The 16,560-nt window shown below is 44.2% G+C and overlaps 1 protein-coding gene across 1 annotated transcript in view; it reads left to right on the top strand.

The window, feature by feature from the left end:
- Nucleotides 1–16,560, top strand: part of IRAG2 (inositol 1,4,5-triphosphate receptor associated 2) — a 33,647-nt gene that overhangs the window by 12,114 nt on the left and 4,973 nt on the right. The window contains exons 16-28 of the mRNA XM_053977908.1: nucleotides 2,263–2,426; nucleotides 3,841–3,955; nucleotides 4,402–4,564; nucleotides 6,383–6,444; nucleotides 7,368–7,433; nucleotides 8,208–8,316; nucleotides 9,462–9,609; nucleotides 10,394–10,475; nucleotides 13,812–13,858; nucleotides 13,941–14,005; nucleotides 14,105–14,209; nucleotides 15,684–15,766; nucleotides 15,891–15,963. Coding sequence (XP_053833883.1) covers nucleotides 2,263–2,426; nucleotides 3,841–3,955; nucleotides 4,402–4,564; nucleotides 6,383–6,444; nucleotides 7,368–7,433; nucleotides 8,208–8,316; nucleotides 9,462–9,609; nucleotides 10,394–10,475; nucleotides 13,812–13,858; nucleotides 13,941–14,005; nucleotides 14,105–14,209; nucleotides 15,684–15,766; nucleotides 15,891–15,963 — 1,282 coding nt within the window. The remainder of the gene's footprint in view (nucleotides 1–2,262; nucleotides 2,427–3,840; nucleotides 3,956–4,401; nucleotides 4,565–6,382; nucleotides 6,445–7,367; nucleotides 7,434–8,207; nucleotides 8,317–9,461; nucleotides 9,610–10,393; nucleotides 10,476–13,811; nucleotides 13,859–13,940; nucleotides 14,006–14,104; nucleotides 14,210–15,683; nucleotides 15,767–15,890; nucleotides 15,964–16,560) is intronic.

The raw sequence follows: 16,560 nt of genomic DNA, 5'->3' as shown, positions 1-16,560 counted from the left end.
TTCTGCTTTGACTGGGTATATTCCACAGGAAAAATTTCAACAAAACCTTGTTTCATAACTTAATCTTGCATAATGTATTTCTCCTACTCCTCATTCCTCTGGTGAGGCTTGCAAGCACAGACTTTTCTCAAGGTACTGGTAAAAGTATCTTCCCCATGTAGTAGTGAGTGCCTGTGCACACAACTAAAGACTTTTGTTTCTTCCTCCTCTCCCCTGTAACGGCACAATTTCTGAAATTTCCATCCTTCTTATTGGATGTGGCTTTTTCCCTAACCTGCTCCTTTCTGCTGATCTGTCATTAGAAATGCTCCATCAACCCCAAGCTGTATGTTAATGCTGCTTTCCAGCTCCCTAATGGATGTCAAACCCCAAAATTCCTCTCCCTTGGGTGACAGTAGGTGCCATCAGTGGATGTGCTGCATGAGGTTGTTGGTTCTTTGGGGAGAAAACTGCCTTTCTTTTTTCCTCTAGTGCTACAGAATGGTGTAGCCCTTCCTGGGCAGGGCTGGAGCAATCACTGGGAGCCATCCAGTCCTGGAGCCAGGTTTTTTTTATAATTTTTCTTCAGCTAAATCCTGAAACCTTCCCCTTAGAGAAGGTGCAACTGTCTCACTCTTTTCACCAGATGTGACTTTGCGTAGACTCTAGCAAACTGCTGGCTCGTGAATTGCTATAGCTTTTTGATCTTAACTGTAAGCCTCCTCCTTCAAAGCTATCAGAGCTGAAAAATACTTGTGAAGTTACATTCACATTGGGATCATATTCCTGTTAAACATGTGAAGCTAAAAAACTTCTGGTGTGGGGGTTGGAGTTGATTGTGGCAAATGAATCCTATTCTGGCTCCTACAGAGTGATGTATTTGGAAACTGAGCTAACAGAGGATCAAGAAAGAACAAAATCCTTTAAAAATAAAAGGTCCCATCCTTTATGGTCCCAGGGGGGATGGGAAGTGACTTCATGTTAAATTATCTTCACCTAGACGGAGCAAACCAGATATGTGTGAAATTTTGTGCATGCTGCTCAACACCAGTAGATCAAAAAAAAAAGGGAGAGGGATTCAAAGTAGCTTCTTCCAGCCTCAGAGAAAGCACATGGTCCAAGATTTAATTAGTTGGTTAACAAAAGTTGTCACTAGAAGCCTTGCCCACCATTTCCTGTGAAATTTATTATGGACATGTTTTGCTGGGGTTTGTATTTTCAAAAACATTTTAAATTATATTAGGCATAAAGACAGTTTAGTGTGCTTATGGTTTTGTGCCTGTATACATATATCTAAGTATATATTGTGTCAGCAAAATCTTTTTCACCCTTCTTCTGGGAGAGAAGACTGGTACACATGCTCTGATGAATCTATACCACTTAAGTGTCAAAATCAGGGTATTTCTATGAGTGAGTGCTGCCTGCCTTGGCTGAGGAACAGACCCTCAGGATGTGGGCAGTTGCACATGGTCACATCCCATGTCATCCTAGGAACCCTATCAGTAAAACCTGCCCTTTTTTCTTTTTCTTTTCTTTTTAAAGCATGATACTTGATTTGCTATTTTTTTTTATTTGAAGCTCATGAGCATCAGACTCCAACTCGTAAGCAGATAACATGGCCCATATTTGTAAGACTGATTTTTTTCCCCTTAGAATTGCTCCAAAATCCCAGGAATATAAACTTAATTATTTCCTGACCTCTGTTTGACTCTCATTAAGCATTCTATAAAAGCTGAGGACACTCTTTCATGTGTTCAGTTGAGAAAGGTCAGAGAGAGAGCACTGGATTCTTCTTCTCGGGACTTTATACTGCAAGTCACTGTTCAGACAAATAGAGTTCAGTGTTACCTAACACTTAATTTTTACCCTTTTCCTTCCTACAAACCAGAGATAAATCTTAAAGCCTTTGTGGTGGGGGTCATCCCTGGCACAGGTCATCTGCTAAGCATGTATGGCAAACCAGTTTTATTGGTTCTTGCTTATTTCATTAATTTTGCTGTAATACAAACTTAATTTGGTACCAGTGGACTCAGTTGTACTTTGAGGAAATTATCAATTTTAGGGCTTCCTGCAAGATGGTCTTTATTAAAACTTTCTCTTAAGAGCTTATGAGCTATGGATTTTGTTACTGTATCTGGGCATCTTGCTGGTGTGGAGTTTTATCTTTACTCTGATAGTGTGGGACGTAGGTGATGCTATTAATTGGTGGAGCAGGGAACTCAAGTCTCACCATGTAAACTGAGGCTCTGGCTCTGACCACGTGGCAACTTCAAAATTCCACAGGCCCTCAAGCAAGAACTAGGAGAAAAAAGGCATCTTTGGACCCAGAAACTCCAGCTTTTGGAAAAATGCAATGAGTCCTTAGAAAAGGATTTTATTCGAGTTGCAGGCAACCTGAGGAGAACCAAGACAGAACAACTTCACCTAAGGAAGGAGCTCTCTGCTAGGTACCTCTTCAAAGCATGTGTGTCTTTTTTGGGGGGAGGAGGTTGAGTTTTGGTTTGGTATTGTTTGGTTTTGGGTTTTTTTTTCTGGTTGTTTAGCTGTTTAGTATCTTATTTTGGGATGGGTTTTTTAGTGGAACAAAGGCTATTGAATTCTCAAGAATTTTTTTTTTTTCACAGAGGAAATTATCTCCTGCTTTGGAGAGTGGATCTGGTTTTAGTACAAGGTCCGCACTGTGTGGGAGTTAAGGTTTGTGTGTGAACTGATGGTGTCTTTGAAAACACCAGGGAGACCACAGACTGAGAAGTTAAAGCATGAGGGCACTGCCTATTGAGCAGGTGCAGCCATTAAAAAAACTGCTGGGTTTGTGTGAAGCAGGAGAGCTGTTAACTATCTATCTGCAGGTATTTTTGCTTTGGGATACAGTTTCTAGGCTCAGGGAAGATGATGTCTCAATTTCCCAAGGGTGTGTAGCTTCAATGAGTTGTCATTAAATACAAAAATGTAACTTTTTTGGCGTATGGTTCTGTCTATGAGTTGTGATCTTAGAAACAGGATAATAGAATGGCCTGGGCTGGAAAGGACTTTAAAGATCATCCAGTTCCAAGCCCCTGCTATGGGCAGGGACACCTTCCACTCTTCCAGGTTGCTCCAAACCCTGTCCCTGGGTTTGGGATGTTCCCAGGGCTTGGCAGCCCTGAGAGCAGTTGTACCATACTTTTGCCTGACTTACCTTCCACTGAACCACCTACTACATGCTCTCCCTCCACCTGGCAAAGAGCTGATAAAATACTGATGGCTTGGTTTCTTAAAGCTGTCTCTCTATCAAAATTGTTTGTGATGAAAGCAATAACAGCAACAACAACAAAAAAAAAAAAAAAAAAAAAAAAAAAAACACTGAAGCGAGTTAGGGAAGAAATGGGCAAGGGTTTCTGCAGTGGAAAAGCAGGGTTTCATTGAAAGCCATCCTCTTTAGCACCAGTTCTGATGGCATCTGCTTGCTGTCAAATGAAATTCCCTCTCAAATGCAAAGAAATCAATCCAATGAAGCAGTAGTAGCTCCTGGGTACCTTTTTCTAGTATGACTGCCTCTATATCCAACCACTCTTTCTCCCAAATCCCGAGAAAACACATTCTGTTGTCCAAATTGCAAAAGTTTGCCCCACTAAGCTCTTGCTTCTTGGCAGTTCTCTGCTGATTCCTGTGTAGTACCCAGAAACGTTACAGAAAGCTTTCATCCCCTTCTTGCTCTGAAAACCCAGTGTCTGATTCCCTGGTGCTGGATCCCGGGGAGCTGCAGTGTGTAACAGCTGACTGTTGGTGCATGTCCCAGCAGCAGAGTGTGTCACCTCCCAGGCCAGCCTGCTCTGAAATGTCACTAACGGGCTGTGGTTTGTGCTGTCTCTTGCTCTGCAGGCAGCACAAGATAGAAACTGCCAAACAGCTACAAGAAGAAGCTGCTGGCCAGGCAGAAGCCCTGTGTTTAGAGCTGCAAAAAGCCACCAAGCAGCTGGAGGATGCCAGCAAGCACGTAAGGGGCAGCCCAGTTCCCTCCGTGTGGGGAAGCAGGAGATGCGAAAGGCCGCGTCCGACGTGCGGCTGCCCTTGGGGAAGGGAATCGCGTGTTCCGAATGGTGTGCCTCCCTGCAAAAGTGGAACCAGCAGAGGAAGTAAAATTTGAGGGGGTGGTGACAACACTTTGCTGATGAAAGAGGCAGCATTGCATATTTGTGGTGGCTTTAAAAAAAAGAAAAGAGAAAAGGGGGGGGAAAAAAAAGCACCCAAAAATAGCTTCTATATACAGTCCACCCCAACATAGAAATGCACAAGTTCAGAGGGAGCTTTATCACTTCCTGAGAAAGAACAGATGCAGTTTGGTTTAATTCACATGAACTGTAGAGGCTCCTTGTGCTAGCCAGGCTGCTTTATCTTTTTTTTATTCCTTTCTTTTTTCCCCAAATATTGTTTTGTGCTTAGGCGGAGGATCAAGTTGAAGCATTTCACTCTGCTCGTGAAGAAGCAGCATCCTTGAAGAGCAAGTTGGAGGAAGCCATTTCTGAGCAGCAGAAGCTTAGGGATGTGAATGCAGCTTTAGCAAGCACTTGCCAGTTGCTTCAGGAGAAGGTGGAAGACCACAAAAGTGAGTAACTTCTGGCAATGTGCCAGCATTCACTTTTGCATGGGCAAGTATTTCAGGGTTTAGTTATATCAAGGGAAAATAGGACTGATCTGCAGGTCATCCAGTAAAATGCTCTGTGGACTCTTGCTTGTTGTTTTGGGGTTTTTTTCCCCCCCTTTTTTCCTACTTTTCTTTCTCCTTGAAGAGATCTGCCACCATCTGAGCTGAGAAGCAGGTGGGATCCTAAGGAGTGGGTGTTGGGATCCACCAAAGCTTCAGAAACTCCCAACAAAACCCCCAGTCCTAGGAGGGGGGATTAGTAATGCCACAGATGGCGCAGGTACTCCTTTACTAAAAGTGCTGTTTCCCACCTTATCCCTAACAAAGCCATCCCTCTTTCTTAAGCTTCCTGAACAAATAGACTTGATTTTTGTACATTCTGTGTTCTGTTTGCTGGTTGTTGTTTGCTCTGTGTTTTTGACTGGCTGTGTGGTGTTAGGCTGCTCTCTTTAGTGGAAAGCAATCCTGTCACTGCCTTGTACATGTGCAGCTTCTGCCACAGAGCCAAGGAAACTTCATATTGCTTCTTTCTTACTCACTTCCTGACATCAGCACCTCAGTAACCTGGGCAATTAAATAGTGCAGGGGTCTGAATCCAGAGCATGTGGCTCTTTCTTTCCTAACCCTGGAGTCTGATCACTTTCTTGCAGAAAAGGGGTTTGACTGATTTAAGCCCTCTGAATGTTTTGCCCTCAGGCATGCAGTTACCATATATGCTCAACAAATACGTGTGCATTGCAAGCAACTCCATGTGAAACCACTGTTTGTCGTGCCAGAAAAACTCCCTGGGACCCTTTGCTTCAGCTCTAAGGCACAACTTTGCACTGATATGGCAGAAACAGCCCCAAACTGTGCTTGCCCCCCCTCTGACCAGTGTTTTGGTGTTGCTCATGTGTGTGTGTGCTCATGTTGCTTTCATGCTTCCCACAAACGGTGCAGCTGCTTTATTTTGTTCTTAGCAAGAGGCATGACAGTAGAAATAGTTTGTCATTTTCCAGCTCTGAATAGATGAAGCTCTCCTGCAAAGTGAACTTGAGTAGATCAAGAGAGAGACCCCTAGATATGTAAGACTGGTGCCACTGTGACTAAACCCCTTCCCCCCCCCCGCCAAAAAAAAAAAAAAAAGTCAACCCCCAAAGAACCACCACCACCCTGAAAATAGCTAGGACCTTGTCTTTAAATTACTCCAGTTACCTTACAGAAATCTTTCTGTAGATAAACAAACTCAGATGTGTGGAGAATTTGCTAAGCATTAAGAAGGACAGGGCTGACAAACAAGGCCGGCACTGAAGGAAAGAAAAAAAGTGCTTTATATTGGTTCCTGTAGAAAGGCAGACAGGTCTGGTGGCCCTTCTGACTGAAGGGCGGGGCTGTGGTCTCCTTCCCACCTACCCATTCCACCCCCCTGCTTCCCCCCATCTGCATGGGAAGAGGGGAAAATGCTTCTAAATACAAAGCCCATGGACTTCACAACTTCTGTACAGGATGTCAGGTGGAAAGGCCAAATATTTCTCTTCCCCTAATCTGTAAGTGAAGGATCTGTTTCCACAGGGAACTGTGGCATCCTAACACTAACAATGTGGGGAAGCATTGCCCTTGATCTACAGGTGAAGATGCCCAGTGTTTTCTCTTTCCTGTGAAAAAGCTGTTGCAGGCTTAACCAGACTAATGCAAACTACAATAAGTTCTGATAAGGAGTAGCTAGAGATGCTGTGACATCAGATTGCTTGTTATCAAGTTGTTAGGAGCCCTGTTAGACTTGTAAATGTCTCTTCATAGCAACTGCTAATGCCCTGAGATGGGAACTGCTGCAGAGGCGACTCTGTGAATTGCTGTGCCAGGTATGGTGCCCTTTGCTGGGAGCAGGAAAGGTGGACTTGCACAGGAAGGGCTCTGGTGGAAGGGCAACACAGCTGAGACCAGCTGCAAACAATTTGGCAGCACGTGGTATCTTCTTTTCTAACACGTGCATAACCTGTATGTACAAATCTGCATGTTATTTTCCTTATTCAGGCTTCTGGGGAAAATGTGTCAGGACTTACAGGTGTGGTGTTGGTCTGCACTGTGAGACTTCTCGGTGTTCCTATCAAAAGGGGCTGAGGGAAACCTTCCCTGATCCCCTGGTGTGATTTTTGTCCCACAGCCAGCCCTCACTTCTGCAGACAGGCTTGAAAACAAATGCTTAAAATCTCAATTTTTCCAGCATCCAGACATGGGAATAGGCAGTGAAACAGTTATTAACTTTGTGGCTCTCTTTGGAGAAATACATTGGAAATTACATAACTCTGGAGTGCTTTGCTTTGAATAAAACTACTTGCTTCAACCTTGGGAGAGGGGGGGAGGAAGAAACATTGTGGAGAGACTTTTTTCCTAACTGGCTCTAGTAAGGAATGCTACAGCTCAGGATCCGAGCACTCTGGATTCAACACAGACCAACAAGGTATTTAACAGCAGATTGAAGGTCCTGAAATGTCCCCTAGGCTGTGACAGGGGCATCAGAGTCAAAACTGGGCTATCTGCACATGAATAAAACTTTAATTCTGCAGACCCCTATGTACAAATATAAGGCTGGAAATAGCAAGGGGAAACAGCTGCAGAGTTTTGCAGTTGCAGTTTTGCAACTGTTAGCTGCAAGTAGTTCACTTGGAAAGATAAAGTTGCATTTTGCTCAGAATCAGTGGTGTAGTGCTCCTTCTCCTTTTTTTTGTTGTTGTTTTTTTTTTTTCCCTTACTTGCCTGCCTTAAACTCTCTCTATTACAACAGTGCTGCGCAGAGTTAGAATCTGACTGTGCTCTGCTGCCCACGTTAGCTGAACACATAAAAGGGAAGGTAAGTGTGCTTGCTGTGATCATTGCTGAGCCTGTTAAAATGGGATGCTGGGTTTATTTGGGTGGGGGTTTTTCCCTTCATCACCTCAGGGAAATAATGTTCCTCATGAGAAACTTTACTGGGTTAAACATTCAGTAAAAGTAATTTGAGATCAATATCTGTATATATGCATGCAAGTGTTCACATGTGTACAAAAGCATATTCCAAACCTTTTTGTGAAGCCAGGGTCCCACTGCCTCTGAAGCACAACCCAGATGTGTGATAAAGAGCTTTTTGAGGAAGATCAGAGTCTGAAGATGGCACTTCTTCCAACTTCTTTTCCATTTTTCATTGTTTAAGCAACCTTAGGTCAAAACCAGCTGTGCCCATGTTGCTTCAGAAGTTGTCTCAGATGCCATCTTCAGATGGCACCTCTTGGCTTGGCTGAAATAGTGTGGTCTGGATTTTTTTTTACCCTCTTCACAGGGTTTGAGTGGCTACTTTGGTTCTCCTCTCAGGCTCATCTTGCCTGGTTTTTTAGGATTTATTTCCAGACCTAGCTTGAGCCAACATACTTTGTTGCAAGTGTAAAGTTTCATTATCCTGCCTCTTCCTGTAACTGTTCTGCTCATTAAAGATATGAGCTCTTCTGCTTTTCTAGACAAAAAAGCCACAGAAGATGTATTTGTGTAACTGTTGGTGTTATGTTATGCAGATGCCTGTGTGTGGGGGGAGTTGGTGGCATTAATGTATTCAGTGTGGTGGAACGGCAGCACTTCTTATTTTTTCAATTAGCAGCTCCATTGCTCCAAAGGACCATGGAATGAAGGACCCAGCTTGTACTCTGACTTTCCCTGGGCACTGCCCTTGGGTGTTTCACACTGGCACAACTCCCCTCTACTAGGTAAGTCCTTGTAGTGTTGGACATTTCTGAAATACAGAAAGAGTTGACAGAACAGTCTCAGTGGTGCTGAGTGTGCTGCTAGAGTGTGGAAAATCTGTTGTGGGCTTTAACCTATTTCTGCATGTAATCCAGGAATCTGAACCATGATTACAGTGCTTGCAGTGAAAGGCCTGAAGAGGTGGCTGTCTGTCAATCTGACAGTTCCCAAAATCTTCAGGAACTATTGGTATAAATCATAGATCCAAGTATATTCCTGAGAGGATGCTTGTCAGTCTGGACCCAGAGGGTGTGAGTTCTGTCCTTCCCATTCCCTCTGACTGGCACATCCTGGCATGTCCTGCTCCTTCTTGATTGCTGAGCTGAGGGCAGTCCTGGTTTAACAACCTGAGCAGTAACAGAGCTACTGAGAGTAAAATCATAGAGTGAGAGAATGGTTTGGGGAGGGACTTTAAAGATCAGCTAATTCCGTCCCCCTGCCATGGGCAGGGACACCTTCCACTAGCCCAGCTTGCTCAGAGCCTTGTCCAACCTGGCCTTGGGCACTGCAGGAATGGGGCAGCCACAGCTGCTCTGGGCAACCTGTGCCAGTGTCCACTCAGCCTTCACTTCTCCCAGCTGAACCACCCTACCTTTCCCAGCAGATTGTACTTGTTGCTTTTTCCTGCATTCCTGAGTTGTTTGAACTTTCCTGCAGCTCTCAAGCCTTATGAGGATTAAAAGCAGCCATGCAGCTGCAGGGCTAAAGAGTTGCAGGGTGCTGCATTTGAGATTTCTTGCGCAAGTATTTCTCCCAGCAGTGAGCTGGTACCACACAGAGGCTCTTCTCAGACAGACTATAAATGTTCAAGTATAATTCCAGGCCTTATTGTTGGGAATGGAAGCAAATCTATCTTTGCTGCATGTGCTCTTATTCAGAGCATTCTGCTACTCTGAGGGGGTTGTTTCAGTTTGCCAAACTCTCCATCTACACAACGAGTTGAGGCCACACAACCAAACCCTTTCTTACCAAGGTAGAAGTTGCCTTATTATAAATCTGCTTGGTTGGTCTGCTTCTTGATTATTTTAGAGTTAGCCAAAAAATTGACTTGTAACTAAATCCAACTTGGCCAAGGACCACCTCTCTTCATGCTTGTCCTTCTTAACAGATGCTCTGACCTTGGAGACCTCCTGCCCAAATAATCCTCCTGGGCACAGCTGGGACCAGCCTTGCAGGCAGAGCTCTGGCAGCTGCACCTTGGAGAGGTACGATGTGGGACACGTGTCCAGCTCAGATGTGACATCAGGAGAATGCGGGTAAGATGGCATAGCAAACTTTTGGGGTGAAGTGGGGGGAAGAGTCAACAGGGTCTAGCAGATCCCATGTGCTGGGTTCAGCTGCAGGGCCATCCCTTAGAGGGAGTACTGGACACACCCAGTGATCAGCTCATGGGGATCCAGGGCAGCACTTTGCTTCTATTCACAGCTACCAGAATTCTTTACTGGAACTGCTGGCAACCAGCCAAATACAGTGATGGGGTTTCCATTTCATGCTGGAGAACTGAGACATTATTTATGCATTCTTGTCTATTGCCCATGTTGAACTCACAATTGGCATTCCCATTAGGTGCCAAAATCCTATTGGCTTTAAGGAGTCACTTTTCTTCTTTTGCAGAGCTTAGAGCAGGAATTCTGAGGTCCTTGTCTATCAAGCTGCCTCCTTAGATCTTTAAAATAGAGATTGAACTGCTTGAGATTATGAAATCTGAAGTGAATTGCAGTGAATATTTTAAAAGATGAGGATGTTCCTGAAGGTGCAGAAGCAGGCAGTCTGCAGCAAGAGACTCAGCAGCTCTCAAAGCTTTTGCCACTGGTTTTCTGTAGAATAGTGCAGTGTGGAGGAGGTTGAGAAAAGGACTGGTGGTGGTTCTTCTGTTTGGGGGAGGAGGGATTGATGTTGGCGATGAATTTGTCTCTCCCTGAGAGACCAGCTGACTGACTGCACACAGAGTGGTGACTTCAGTTGTTATGTGCTTAAGGAAAATGGGCACTCTCTCTCTCTGTTATTTGGGCAATATGCAAATAAGGCCTGTGTTGCCAGGTGGAAAACATGCTCTGCTGATGACTACACTGATGCAGACCTTCCTGTTTCCATTACAATGATGGACTCTTCAGTTGCGGAGGTGAGTGCTGGCTCTGATGCCTGAGATGTGGTTTTGAACAGGCTTGAGCATTTTGTGCCTTGCTCAGACCCAGGTGCAGATGGCTCAGCTATAAATTAGCACTGCTCCACAGTGGATGGAGCTGCATCAGTCAGCAGGGTGCTGTGGGGGGTGTTCCCTTCTGTTTGGGCATGTTTCTGCAATAACTTGGTTATAAAACTGTCTTGATGTTAATGCAGCTGAGTCATGCTTTTAGTGTTTTAAATGTGGTTTCAGGGCTGGAGACAGTGCTGGTTCTGCAGTAACAATTGGTTCTGCCAGGGAAGAACTGAGTGTTTTCACTCTATCTCTACTTGCAAGGAGCCACAGGATGCTTCAGCTGGGAGTACTGCCTTTCTTTGCATTTTCTCCCACGGGCACCATGTAACAGCTGAAAAATGCCATCTTTGCTGTAGGAAAGCTTTCCTTCAGCTTTCCTTGTGGCAGCAGCAAGAGAAACTGCAGCTCAGCACACCTAAGCTGTGTCTCAGTCCTCACTATTGAAATCTAGACCTCAGCTCCACCACACAGGGCTCCTAATGAGCTTTATAAACTCCTGTATTGGTGGGGATGGTGGAAGAATATTGGTCAGTGGTTTCTGTGAACCTGGAAATAACCTTTTGGGACTAAAGAGCAGCCAGCCTCAGGGTGACCCTGCCTGGTGTGTGGTGCCTGTGAGTACAGCATGGTCTGGTTGTAGTGGTAAATCAAAGCAGAAAGTGCAGTGTGAGTAGAAAGTAAGAGTGCTGGAGGACTCTGGTTTCAGCACACTGGGGTAGAGCAGGTGAAGAACTCCCAGCTTGTGCTGCTACTACTTAAATGCCCTTAAAGAGGAACCTCTCTAGAGTTCCTACTTTATCCATTCCTTCTGGGAAGTCACAGCTGTGCAAAGGTCTGTGCAACCCATGTGCTTTGTTGCTCTGGGGATTTCTGTAATTCCAGACGGGCTCAAAAATGTCATTTCCCATTCCTGTTACCACTTTTTGGTATAAACCTTGTACATTAATGTTCCAAAGGGGGAAAATGAAAATGTTAAAGCTTGCCCCAGAGAAAAGGCAAACGGACTGTGCCCAGTATCTGTTCTAAACACTGGCACATAGGAAATTTTAATATCCTTGTTCAATACAAAACGTCTCCCTAGTTTTCTTTGGAGTTTTATTACTCTGCAGTTGCAGATGTATTTGAGCAGATCTGCTTGTAAGTGACTCAAATTATTTGTCACAAATCATTGTCACCGTAGAAGTTCAAGGGCTATTTAATAAAGGAGCACTTGTGAGAGCCAAGTGAAACTTGGTCTTTTTGTTTTATTTATAAATGTGGAAGTCATACCAGAGTCTGAAAACCAGGTCTTCCAAATGTTAATGATTGTTTGGGAGGAGTTGTATCAGACTGTGGCCGGAATTCATGGGCTGAGATAGAGAACCCTTGGGTTATTATGCTAATCAGAGGGATGGAGGTGGGAAAAGTGATTAGAGATGGGCTTCAGGATCTTTTTTGGCTTTTCTTCTTCATTAAAGGACTGTGCCATTCTCCAATGCCCTGGGTAAACAGATTTTACTGTGAGGCCCTGGCTGCCCCATCCCTGGAGGTGTCCAAGGCCAGGCTGCATATTGGTCTGAGCAACCTGGGATAGTTGAAGATGTCCTTTCCAGTGGTTGGAACTTTGAAGTCCCTTCCAGCCTGAATCATTGTGTGATTCTAGTTTATTAAGAAATCTAGAATGTGGTGTTTCTCTTTAATTGGGATTTTTTTTTTTCCCTTTATGTGGAATCCATGGGAGTGTACCATCCTGGCAGCCAGCTTAGGGTTCTAAAAAACTGAATTGAGGGTTTTCCTTCACTGCAAACAGAAACCACTGACCATGCGCCCATCTGGGCAGGGACAGGCAATGTAGCATAATGTATCATTTCAGTCACTTCTAGGTGATTCAAGGGCTTTTCTGTTCACTTGGGTGCTGTGTGTTAGTCTTAAAAGCCCTTTACATTTCTTTCCAACATGATGGTATTCTCCCTCTCCAATAGTTCTGCAGACCCAATGGCCTCAACAAGGCAAATGCATTGCTGCACTTCCTCAGACTTATGAGAGAATTCAAATAACAATAATAAAAATAGCCTGAATTTGCATTAGGGGAAGCATCCACCTGACTGGGCCAGGGCTGTGCAAGAGCAGCCCAGCTCTGACAGGGCAGAGAGGAGGGAAAAGGCACTTCCTGATGCTGGGAGCAGCTGATCACTCCTAGGAGTGACCAGGGCCCTTGGTTACCTCCTGTTCTCATTTGCTGGGTTTCCTGTGTCCTCTGAGGGCATTTGAGGGGGAAGGCAAGATAACAGAACACAGGCAATCACTTGCTGATATGTTTTTTCTGTTGTTTCTCCACACACACTTCAGTAGCGTTCTTGGGTGCTTGCTGTTTAGGGAGCTTTCTGGCTTTGTTCCTTCTCTTCTTGGAGAGACGAGTGGGTTTGGGCTGGTTTTGTTTTCTATTCAGCACTTTTCTTCAGCAGTGGGTGTAATTCAGCACAAGTCATTACCAAATGAACCCTTTAAATCATTTCACCCATAAAGAGAGACCAGCCCAACAACTGAATGAGCGAGCTGGAACTTTCCAAGGTGAAATGCAGAAGAGGGATATTGCACATATAGCACCTCCCTCAAAATTAAAAGCCTCAAGAGGGTATTGGTTTTGTCTGTGATGTGATAAGACTCGGGTCCAAAACTGCACTGTGGGAGCTAGAGGAACATGAGCAAAACTGCCAGCTTTTAATTGCTTTGTTCCTCTGCTGTTTGCACACCAGGGAGGCTTGAGGCCTCTGAAGGGGCTGGGTAATTGTTATGCATAATATTGTAAAACTGGATCCCTTTAGAGGCAGTCACTAAGAAGTACAACACAGCACACAAGTTTGCTGTGTTCTGAACCACCTGCTTGCTCTTGCTGTGACTGTTGTCACTTTTATTTACCTAATGAGTCTGATCCCTACAGCCAAGTGAAGCTCTGTGCACCTCGTTTGTAGGTTTTGAGCTCCAGACCTTGAAAATGGATCTCTCCTGATGCAGAGAGTTACTGTTCCATCTTAACACGTTTGTTGGGTCATTGAAGATGTGCATTAGGAGCAAACCATGGAGTCAGGAACCAAAACACATCTCTGAGTATGACATTCCTAAGATGGCTTTAGACTAGTGGGTGAATCTGTGAACTTGCCAGCTAGTTCTTCACTGCTGGAATAGTTTAGGCACAGTTGGGAAAGTTCAAGTTTTGACATACTAGTTTTATACTGGCAGTTATCATTCTGATGCCAACTCTTTTCTCTCTCTCTGAAGACTGACTGTGAGGAGTTGACACCACCAGCCACGTTGAACCCATCCAGGTCAGGTCTTGTGCAAGATTTAGAAGCCTTTATCAAGATCTGTATCATGTGATGAGTATCTGAAAGGGTTTTGTTTTGGCAGTGATCACTTAACATCAGCCCCAGAAGCTCTTGCATCCTCAGTGGGAAGCACAGCACCGGTACCAGGTGAGTCCTTAACCTGGGGCACTGTAAGTCCTGGATGTGCCCAGGTCTGTGTGTTTACTGAACAATAAAAGCTGTGTTTTCTGCTGTCTGGTGTTGCAGGTTGTCTTGTTATGGAGGAAAGATCATCCAAGGGCTTACATGAGAGAGGAGAAGATGTGGCAACGGAGACAAACAGCAATAAGGACCCAGCTGCTCCCATGTCAGGTACAGTGGCTGCTGCACTGCCTGCCACTCACCCACTGAGGAAATGGTTTGCTTCCAGCATGTCTTTGAAGTGAGGAAGCTGAGTAAGAGCAACAACATGAGAATTTATATTTTTGCAAGTGTTTTCACCTGCCAGTGCTCTCAAGCCTCCCTGAAACTGAGTAGGAATAAAGTTTTTTACCCCCCTTACCACAGCACTGCAGGCAAGGGAGCATGAAACAGCTTGGTGAGATCTTGGGGCTTGCTCAGCTGGCAAAACAGTGAGTGGGTACAAAATCCCAGACCATTTTGACAAGAGAAAAGATGTTTTTATGCATTTAAACAGTTCTTTCGTTTGACAGTGCCACTAAGCACTTTCCTCTCTTTCAAGGCTGTTGCACAAGAAGCTGGGATGGGTCAAGAGAAGAGATGAGGGTAGAGAGATTTGAGAATTGTTCTGTCTTTACTAGAGCCATAAATACCCACCAGATTCTTACCAGCTCTGATGGTTTTCTTCCACTGAACAACTATAAAACCAAACCAAAACTGGAGCATGTATGCACACTGTATTTAAGTTGATTTTGCAAAGCTGATCTGAATAAGCAGCACAGAATACCTGTGCATGCTTGTTTGGAATAAGTTTTTTTTTTTTTTTTTTTTTTACCTAAATATAAGACTACAGTTTCTTGTTTGGTTTTGTTTCTTTCCTCAGTACTGTCTTCCTGAAATCTAAATCTGTCCCTTCATTTAAAAGCATTTTCTTTCTACTGGTTTCCCTCTACTGTTAGTTTTCATAGTTTTCATATGTGGTCCAGGTGCCTTTGGCTAAGAGGAAGCAGATATGCAGAACAAATTTAAAGATGTTCCAGTAGCTTTAAAGTCTGAGAATCCAGCTATCTGTTACACATGTCTGAAAAGAGTGTTCCTAATATTAGAACTGATAAATCTCCCCTTCCAGGCTTCACACCTGAAGCTGGAGTTTTTCTGGTTTGTTGGTTGTGGGGTTTTTTTATTGCAGATTTTTTTGTTGTTGTTTTTGTTGTTGTTGTTGTTTTTCCCTGTGCCATTTCTTTGGCTCACAGCTGTGTGTGACTGCATAAACAGAGGAGAAAACAAAATATTCTAGATGTTTTTAGAGGTATAAATATTAATTAAAAGCTGCCTCTTTAAACAGCAAACATACCAACAACAAAAAACCTCCATGCTTGTAGCAAAATAATAAAATTTATTTATTTAACTCTTGCATCTTCAACTACGAGAAGTACATTGTATTCTCAGCTTCTTATGGGGATTTTTTCCAGTCATAGTTAATCATCACACTACTTCCTCTGTGTCTTTATATTGTTCTCTGCTGCCTCCTCTTTTTCTCAGTGGTCTTTCATGGCATTTGGCGCAGTTTTTTAGCTCAGTTGGCCCATGGCTAAAATGGTGGGTGTTGGAAGCTGGGTGTGTTTTATTAATCGTTACATTTGGATTTGAGAATGTTTCTCCACAGGACCAAGTCAGATGAAGAAGGAATCCTGCCTGGCCATGGAAGAACACAAGCCTGTGTTTCAAAATGTTTTGAAGCAAGACCCGGTAAGAGTGCTGGTGACAGTGAAAAGCCCAACTGGCTTGGCTGAGCAGTGGAAAAGGAGGGGACAGGTGCCTCCAGGGGTGGTGTGGCTGCTCCCTCGCTGTAACTGCTCTGCTGTGCCTTTAGGAAGTGGACCAGGAAAAGAAAAATAATCAAGAGCAGAGTGAGGAAGCTCCAGCTGTGGTTCCCAGCAGGAAAGGTAAGGGTTTTTTTTTGAACACCTTCATATTACTAGAGCACAAGCAGAGTCCAGAGTTGTGTAGAGAGGTGCAGGGAGCTGCCTGTCTCACACCAAGTGTGATCAGAGGCTTTTGTTTTAGGGCTTGGTACCTGCAGTTGGAGATCAAAATGAAGTGAAGAGCAGTGGTGTCATGCAAAATCTGCTGCTCCAATTACTGCAGATACTGATCTAACCAGCTCCACATTCCTCTAGACAGGAGGAAAATACTTAGCTGCAAAGGAGTTGGAATATTTGAAACAGTTCTGGCACTCCTGTTCTCCCCAGAGATTTGTAAAAGAAGCATCTCTGTGCTATCCATGATACAGAGGAGCACGATGTTGTTTCTCCTTAGACAGACTCACTTTTTAAATCACCTCCTCTTTCGCCTTTGGAGGTCACTAAAATCTGGTGAGGTAGTAAATCGCATAACATCCTGAAGCAAAAACCTGCCATTAACCATTTCTGTGCTAATAAGATGCTAGCTGAAGTGCCCTGAACAACTGACTTTTGTGGCTTTGTACAAGTGGCAGTGCTGGGGTGCCTCACAACAAATAGAACCTGAGGCACACGAGTTCT

The sequence above is a fragment of the Vidua macroura genome, chromosome 5 (assembly GCF_024509145.1).
Source record: "Vidua macroura isolate BioBank_ID:100142 chromosome 5, ASM2450914v1, whole genome shotgun sequence".
NCBI lineage: Eukaryota > Metazoa > Chordata > Aves > Passeriformes > Viduidae > Vidua > Vidua macroura.
The sequence above is the reverse complement of the archived record's forward strand: the minus strand, read 5'-3'. Positions and strand labels throughout refer to the sequence as shown.